This window comes from Arachis duranensis, chromosome 1, assembly GCF_000817695.3.
Source record: "Arachis duranensis cultivar V14167 chromosome 1, aradu.V14167.gnm2.J7QH, whole genome shotgun sequence".
NCBI lineage: Eukaryota > Viridiplantae > Streptophyta > Magnoliopsida > Fabales > Fabaceae > Arachis > Arachis duranensis.
In genome coordinates this window covers 2,749,472-2,758,921 of record NC_029772.3, presented here as the reverse complement: position 1 = coordinate 2,758,921, position 9,450 = coordinate 2,749,472, and the positions used below count along the sequence as shown (strand labels likewise).

At 28.6% G+C, this 9,450-nt stretch overlaps 1 protein-coding gene across 1 annotated transcript; it reads right to left on the bottom strand.

Annotated features, from left to right (window-relative positions):
- Positions 1–1,281: 1,281 nt before the first annotated feature.
- Positions 1,282–7,449, bottom strand: LOC107468557 (aspartyl protease family protein At5g10770). The gene is made up of 4 exons (XM_052258210.1): positions 7,182–7,449; positions 3,464–3,916; positions 1,964–2,850; positions 1,282–1,876 (listed from the first exon to the last, which is right to left on the bottom strand). Exons 1-3 carry the CDS (start codon positions 7,363–7,365, stop codon positions 2,021–2,023), a joined length of 1,467 nt encoding a protein of 488 aa, XP_052114170.1. The 5' UTR covers positions 7,366–7,449; the 3' UTR covers positions 1,282–1,876; positions 1,964–2,020.
- Positions 7,450–9,450: the final 2,001 nt, after the last annotated feature.

The window sequence follows — 9,450 nt, the reverse complement described above, 5'->3', positions numbered from 1 at the left end:
TGGATGCGAATACCCTTTATTTTAGATACCACGCGAAGAAGTTAACAAACCCAAAACAGAGTAGAGTAGGGAAAATAAAAGCTATTTTCACAATCAACACTATCTCACTTAGGAAACAAATATATATGAATATAGAGTAAACTATAAAATATGTATTCTAATTATTTTCGTCTTGATAAAAATGCTCCTAAATTTTGTTATCGATAAAAATATTTTTAAATAATTTAAAAACATGCAAAAAGTATTTAGTTGTAATTAGAAATTTATTTCGTTAACAAAAAAATATGACATAACTCACTTGAATTTTACTAACCATATAAAAAGTTTCATCTGCTACATTACTTTTTTCTGTTAATATAAAATGTATCAAATATAAATGTGCATTTTTGTTATATTTTAAAATAATTTGATAATATTTTTATTAATAACAAATTTTAAAAATATTTTTGTTAACAATAAAATAATTCAAATGTATTTTTAGTAGTTTAGCCCAGAACATATATGTTTGGAGACCAATTCTTGTGTATCTAGTTCTCTATCACTAGCAGAATCAGTGATAGTATTACTAATCACTTTAACTAAATTTAGTAATTTACATATTTTGGCTTCTCACCATGGTTACTTCCCAAAATTTGAAATGAGCATTTCAACTATTACAGTAGAATCATACATGTTTTATTTGCTAATTGTACTTTTTAAAATCTATATATTTATTATATTTAATGTTGTATTATTTTATGAGATAATTATTTTTCTTGAAATTAAAAATAAGATTAAAAAATTATTTTATTTGTCCACTTGCTAGCTATTGATTTTCGCATCAAAATATATTAGAATTAATATTATTTTCATTCAAATTTTATTTGTTATTTATACTTTTTTTATTAATCTAACAAGTTATTATGTTTTTCCTTTGGGAGAGGCACACATATGATCTTCAAGCTAGAACAATAAACTAAAGGAAAAGTATAGGTGAACAATAAAAATATTAAACAATGTAAATAATAGATATATTGAATTTTTATTTTACTAATGTACAGATAGTTATTTTAATATTAAAATTTAAAAAGTTAATTTAGAGTTGTAGTATGTTTTTATTTGATTGATGACTGTTCATATTATTTAATAAAATCAATGTCTCCCTAGCATTCTCCTAAACTAAATAAATCAAAGTAAGCTAGAAGTTCATATGCATTTGATTTATTCAACAATCCATTACTGAAATTTACATTTTGCTTCACATTTGCTTACTCAATTATCTTACAGTTGCAAACAATCATATAATATATATCATGATTCATGAGCCATGATTAACCACTTCAATTTATATGTTACAGTTACACTTTAATTTGCCCATTAATATTTTTCAACCACTAGACATATAGCAACTAATGTTTTCATTATTTTTTCCCCAAACCTTGAAACTTTACCTATTTTGTTTTTTATTTCCCCTTTCATTTCTACCTATCATCATTGTTATAATAATAGCAATCATAAAAAATGCCTTGAGCAATTGGGGTTCCTTTCCTTTCTCCCTTACTTGCCCGTAGCTAAACTATAACATCATATCATTGATATAAGAAAAGTTCTTGCATTGCTTAGACACATGTTTAACAAACTTTTTTCGGACATACTCAAATAAAAGTTTATGGACTCCATAAATCAGTATATTTTGCATAAAACTTATGGAACCATTTAAGAAAATTATTTGCAGGTATTTCAAAAATATAATCGTTAATCTTAATTATAAGATCAATTGCTTGTATTTTTGAAATATCTGAAATTCTTATCGATTTTATTATGAGTATGCCCAAAAGTGATATGTTAAACTTGTGGTAAAAAATCAGATGAAGTCGACTTTAGGTGAAGTTGATATCTGAGAGTCGTTAGATGATTTGATTGATTTGACTAAATTTTCATCTAACGACTCTCAGATATCAACTTCACGCGAAGTCGACTGTACCTGAGTTTTCACCTAAACTTGTACTTATGCAAGAATCTCTCCTTATATGATGTAAAATCACTTGCATCCACCGGCTCCAAACCCTACCTTACCACCATTAACATCATACACTACTTGTAGTGTCTTTTGTTGCACATTTCCAAATATTGTAACATCACTATCATCCCCATTGGGTGCAAAACCCAAGCACACTTGTTTCACACTAGCAACATAAAATGTCCCGGCCGCCGCGAGATCCACTGTGGCACCCCCGGCGAATTCAAATACTATTTTTGGGAAAATTACCGTTTTGTATGCACTCAAGTCATAGCATGTGTCCAATATGGACAAACTGCTCGCCATGGGGTACCTTGCCATACCTTGTCGGAATGCTGATCTTAAGGCGGTATAGGCCGTTGGTGGAAGCCGGGTGATCACGGTTCCGGAGTCTATAATCGCGCCGCCGGTAGAGAATGTGGAGGAAGAAACAGGGAGCTTGGTGTCCCCAACAGTTATTCCGGTGATGTCTAGGCCGTAAAAGGAAGCGCCGGCCGAGTTGGTCGAAAAGGGAGTGTATTTGACATAACTAGAAGCTCTAGAAGCACCAAAGGCAAGGTAACCTACATTGCTTGCGGTGGAAGGAAGACAATAGGAGAATATTTTGTGATATTTTGCGGCGGTTTGTTGGACAAAGGAAATAGGGTGGCGGCCGAGGCCTAATAAGCCGGCCGAGCCGCCGAAGAGGCCTTGGTTGTTTTGGCCACAACCAAAAAGGAAGCCGTCCACATAGTCGGTGTCGGTCACCGTCAGCCGCTCATGGCTGAAAAAGCCAACAGAGAAGGATGAGTCACCGTACTGGATGCCATATACACAAGCCTTTGATGTTGAAGCACATCCTGGGTCATTTCCTAATTTATAGCAAACCAAAATTATGTTAAAAAAAATAAGATGGCCTAAAGTATGTATTATATTTTGTTGTGGGTTTTTACAAAATTTCAGTGATGTTTTGTCTTTTTATAAGGTTTAATTATTTTGCTGGTCTCTATAGTTTTTGCAAAATTTTTAATTAGGTCCTTATATTTTTTTTCTTTTTAATTAGGTCTCTGTATTATTTTTTTTTCAATTAGATCATTTTTAGCAGTAATTGTCTTAATTTTATAAGGACCTAACTAAAAAAAAAAATTGGTATAGAGACCCAAATAAAATAAAAAAAATGTAGGGACCTAATTAAAAAAAATTGATATAAAAACTCAATTAAAAGAAAAAAGTACAAAGACCTAATTATAAAATTCGTAAAATTTTAGAAATGAACAAAATAATTAAACTTTTTTATAATTAGGATAATATTTTTAATATAAAATATCATTAACGTTTTGTACTACTGTCATAATAATATAAAATACCAAAATATCAAATATTCTTGTGTTTCACGCTAAAATTACCTATATGTACAAATTTTAGCCACAACATGGATGATTGATGTTGAGATTAAGAAAAAGAAAATGTAAAAATATTTTTTACCTGTGGCTGTAGAAAGCTGAGTACAAAGTGAAGAAGTGCAAGTAATATTGGAATATGTTGAAGACTTTGATGGATCAAAAATGTCATCTTGTTGCTTGTAACATGATTTAGCACAAGGCTCACACTGAGTCCAAGTGAGATCACTTCCAGTGTCAAATAAAAGAGACAAGTCCTTTTTTGGTGTCCCAAGACCCACTACAACAAAGTAGTTTCCTGACCCAATAAGGCTTCCAGATTTGGCAGGTAAAGTGGCAGAATCTAACTGCTTCAATCCAAGTTCATCATCATGGCCCAACTTGTTCTTGGATATCTTGGAGTTAATGTATTTGACCCTTTCTTGGTCTACATTCAGAATCTCACTGTGTGATGTTGGGCCCTTCTTTGCTTTGTTTAGTTTGGAGCATGGCCCATGTTTGTGTACCACATCCAATGTTGTCTTCATTTTGTTAGAACCTGGATTATTTATTCAATTAATTTTGTCAAAATAAAACCTATAATAATAAATAATAAAAATTAATGGTGTCAAAGAATTGACATTGGCTTAAAATATTTTTTTATATTGTCATTCAATAAAAAATTGCTGTATCATTTGTTATAACTTTATCATTCTAAAATTAGTTATCTCTGTTTAGTTATACATAGTTATTAAGAAAATTATTAATTTTTATTTGAAAATCTAAAAATTTGAAGAAAAATGGAGAACATAATTTATTAATTACAACATATTTTCTCTCTCAATAATTATGATCTCTGTTAATATTTTTCTTTCAATAAATACTTAAATATGCTATAATAAGTATAAATTAATTAATGAGTTATTAAAATATGAAAAATGATAGTTAATTTGATAAAAATTAAATAATGGGACGTTTGGATAAATCATAAACCTCACTTGCTATCTGGATATTCAATTTCAATTTTTTTTTTATTTTTTGATAAAACCACACTCACAGTCACAGCCTCCCAAAGCAGGGAAGTGAGGTCTTTCAATTTCAATGGTTGATGAGTGCACTCAAAAAAAAAATTTAATTTTTTAATTATTTACTCGATCTATTTCATACACCGTAAGATTTGTCTCAAAATTTAAAAATATATATGAAATTCAGAAAAATAAAATATATATTGATAATAGTAAAAATAAATTTGTAAATAGACAAAATTATCCTCGTACAAAAAAACCAATTTCAAGTAATAATAATATTAATATATTTATGTTTGTCTTAAAATTACATTATTATGTCATTATTACAGATAAATTTAGAAGAAATTAAAAAATAATAATACTAATTAGATATTATAAATGGAATATATATTGTAAAATAAAAAAAATACAAATAGAATGATAATTTAAGATAGCAAAATTTCACCTAATTTTCTTTGAATAATAATAAAAAAAATCCTTATCAAGACATGTACAAAATACAATGAGATTGTGTGTTGTTTATTTTGTAGTGTAGACGATATTTTTGTTGAAAATATATATCCAACAACGTTTTAATCGACACGTTGCTCATAAAAAATAGTAAAAAAAATAGTGACCAAACATTTTAGTTTTCTTCTTTCTTTGATGTTGGACAAACTTGTCTTGATAATATTCCACCTTTCATTTCAAGATCTTTTCCTCTAAAATTTGTCCTATATATATTTTTTTCTAATGAAAGTATGAACGAGTATGTGTCTATCTTCGACTTTATATATGTAGAAAAAGTTTCATACAAGAAATGATTGGGTACGAAAGTGTCCTCTTCAAAATAAGCCACTTGTTTTTTAACATTTTTTTAATTGTTTTTTAGCTTATTTTGGTTTGGTTAGGCGAAACGCCAAACGTGAATGAATAATGTTTTCTTCGAAGATTACTAATTTGTAAAAATACAAAATAAAACGCGTCAACTAGTTGAACACACAGTCATGATTTTCAAAGCTCTTTGATTATTGGTAAAAAATAAAATAAAAAATAAGAAAAGGTTAATAGAGTCTCACACAGTCATAAGTCCAAATACTAGCCGTCGTCGCTGACCCATGTTAATAAATTAAATTCAACAATATAATTATATCCCTAACATAAATTTATAAGGAATTAGTCACCAAAAAAATTTATAAAGAAAGAAAAATTATTTAATCCAATTTACGTGCAATAGATAATGATGAAGTCTAATTCTCATTAATAACGTTAGGAATTAGTTATATACATTAATTATAATGTTTAGAATTTGTGAGACCAATTATACAGCCAAATAAATAATTAATAAATATTAAATAAATTATTTTTGAACTGTTTGGACTAATTTTTATTATTTTTTAAATATTATTGTTAAATAATAACACGTGAATCTTTTTAGTGTGTAGATTATCATTGAATCATAATTGGGGTCAATTATTAAGAAACAACTTTTTTTTTCCCTCTTTTTCTAATGTTGTTTAGTTGCAGGATATATGCAAATATAGAGGCTACAGCCAGGTCCGTTTGTTTGAGCATTTTTGAAGAAAAATAAATTATGTAATTTAAAACATACAGTTAAAAAAATATTTAAAAAAGGCCTCCAAAAAATATTTATTTTATTTTTTTTATTGAAAAGAATAATTTTATAAAATAAAATAGCCCTTATATAAATTTTCCCCGATATGTTGTTTGCACCCTACTGTAATATTTTTTTTGGATGATCTTCCTACTTTAATTTATTCGGTGAGAAAAAAAAATACGATTCGGATACTTAATTGATCTTATATTTTAATATTTTATACCATTTTTTAAAATAATTATTAAATAAGTGATTAAATTAGGAAATATATATGAGTGATTGTTTCCTTTTTCACATGTGATCGTGGGCTCCATATGAATATTCATTGGGATAATGATGATGGGAACCCATAAAAAAAAAAGAGAGCACTACAATAACTTGATTGATTTATTTGCTCCTTCGTCTCTCTATCTTTTCCGAATTTCCGGATAATTATTTTCATAAAGGATTCAATTCAAGTTCTCTGTTGTGGCAAACGGTTTTTTTAAAAAATATCTAGACAATTAAAAAATTTCCAATAATTTTACATATTTGTATAAATTATTAGTTCAAAATAGACAACTATTAAGTGTATGTTTTTTTATAGTATAAAAGATATTTTTTTTATTTTCTTCTACTTCTTATTAATTATTTAATACTTAAAATAATATATATAAAGTGACATATATAAAAAATACCTATTTAATTTAGGCTCATTGATTAATTTATTTCTGCACCATGCATCTCATCCTTATTAAGTGATGCTAAGTTTAGAGGGAGGCTAGCTTTTTTTTCTTTTTCTTTATTTAAAGAAAAAAAAATACGTCACAGAATTATTTTTATTTAGATAGATATATAAAGCATAAATGATCATTTGTATTTATAAAAAATAAAAACGCTGACATATATATAAATACTAAATTAAAATTAAATTTGTACTACACAAAATGTATTTTGTATGACAAAAATACACTGTCTTTAGAGTGTCACGCACACAAAAAATATCTTATGTAAATATAAATTTAATTTTGATTTAATATGAATTTTTCATCTTTTATAGATACAAATAGTTATTTATTCGATATATAAACATACATTAAATATGCAAGAATGCATATCAAGTATATTAAAGTTGAATACTCCAATAATAATGATATGATGATAATCAATATGCTTATAATAATTAAATATGGAAGAATATTAATTATTGGGGTTTTGACCTTTGACAGAAGAGGAGCTGCAAGTAGGTGATGGCAGAAGAGAGCTGAGACGAACATGGTGGTGACTATGATCATCATCAATGTCCTTGTTACTTCTTTGGAGAGCGAAACCCTTTTCCAAGGAGCACAAGAAAAACAAGAGAACACATAGAAGAGAAGAAGTAGCTAAGGATAAATAAGACATTTCCTTTTCCTTTTTTTTTTTTTAAATAAGCCTGTGTGCCAATTTTGGTGTTCTAAGGAAGCAAGCTAAAATGCACACTTCGATAATGTGTCTGGTTCGTTGGCTTTTATAGGCTTTTCATTTCCATAGGTGGGGATCCAATTCATTTATCGATTCTTACACGTCATCATTATATATAACTAACGATAGTATAATACTATTGAAGCTTTTTTTTGGATTGTTATGTATAACTAACATTAAATTAATAATGAAGAAAGATATTCAATAAAAAAAAAGTTAATGAAGGAAGAGAGTACTTATTAGTTGAATATTTTTAACTGAATTTATTGATTATTAAGAATATAATTAATAACTCAATAACAAATAGTATATAATATTGTATTATTTCTGACGGTCATCTATAGTTAGATACATGTTTGACTTTGTTAGAAGTAAGAAAGATAAAGTTATTCCTTATGGCATGTTTCTAACTTGTATTTTTGAGTATTTGGTGTTGACTTGTCTAATGAGAATTATGAAAATAGACATTCATATTTAAAGGGAGGTGGTTCAGTGAAACAGTAAAAATGACCAACTCGTTCTGAGAAAGTGGTTCTAGATGATGAGTTCATTCCTGAGGAATCTTCTCTACCTTTTATCGAAGGCACTTCCATTTCTACTGGACAAAAATCTGCTCTGTTTAATGTTGTTAGGGATGTGGTCTAAGAGTTTGTCTCCCAATCCAATCACATGATTGCCATGAGTAAGGAACAAAGGAAGCTAGCAAGCAAGCATGAGAATTTCCTCCGAAAATTAAGGGATAGAGTGGTTGTATTTATGAAGTTCATTGATAATCTTCAACAAGATGAAGATCATGCCACTGATGCTGAAGAGGAAGCTGATTCGGAGGGAACTGGTTCAGATGTCTAGATTTGTCTCACAAACTTGCTGTTGTCTGCTCACTTTTGTCTCATGAAAACCGTTTTTCTTGTTGCTTTTGAACTACTTTTATTATTTTGGATGTCTGTAACACTTTAACTACTGCTGCATCTACTTAAAATTAATTTGGTAATTTAAACTGTACATTAACTCTTTATTGTAAATTTTAAGGTGCTGTTTTTACTTGAATTTGCCTATTTTTCACTTTTGATGACAAAAGGGGGAATAATAGCACATGAATAACATGATTGTGATTTTTTTTATTTTTTTTTGGAATGTTAATTGCTGCTACTACAATGGACAATCTTTGCTATGGGCAATTTTTTATTTTTTTTGGCATGAAAATTGGATTTTGCTTTATATGATATGTTGCTGGTTTGTCCTTATTAGACTTAATACTCTGCTTTGATGCTGACATAATATGTTATACTGGGTGGGATGTGTGTTGCTGGTTATACAATATCCCTTAGTCAAATTGAATTGTGTGTAGCTCTTTTTGTATTTTCTGTAAGAATAATAAACAGGAAAGAAGAAAAGAACATAAATCTAGAGGGAGCTACTCTTAAAAAAGAAAAGGGGAGCAATATAAAAGCAAATGACAAAAATCAAAGGGAATTCCTAAACCTTACTCAAATTCATTTTCTTTTGATCATTGTTTCAATTGTGTTTGTCATCAAAGGGGAGATTGTTGAGTTAAGAAATTAACTAAATTAATTAATGATAACAAATATTATTTTATTGGACAAATTAAATAATTAGTGTTGATTATTTATGATTAAATGTTGCAGGCTAAAACTCATTGTTGCAACAGCCCAATTGGATGGAAAATAAAAACAAGGCTGGCAGGCTACAAATCAACAACAGTCAACAGTTCAACACAAAGCAAGCTAAATCTACTTTAGTGGGCCACAAATCAATAGAAGCCTAAAGTTGATGAATAGGATGCAAAGGGGCTGAACTTGAAAAGAACCAACCCAAGCCCGATTTGATATCACTCAAGCAAATTCCTCCAATTTGCTTTCACCAAAAACAACTTTCACTTTTTTTCTCTTGGTCAGAAATTAGAAAAGTGAGAGAGAGCTTCTTCCCTAAACTATTCAGCAAAAAAGTAAGAAAGAGAAAGTTAAGCAAAAGGTAGAAGTCTTATCACCCACATCAAACTGTATC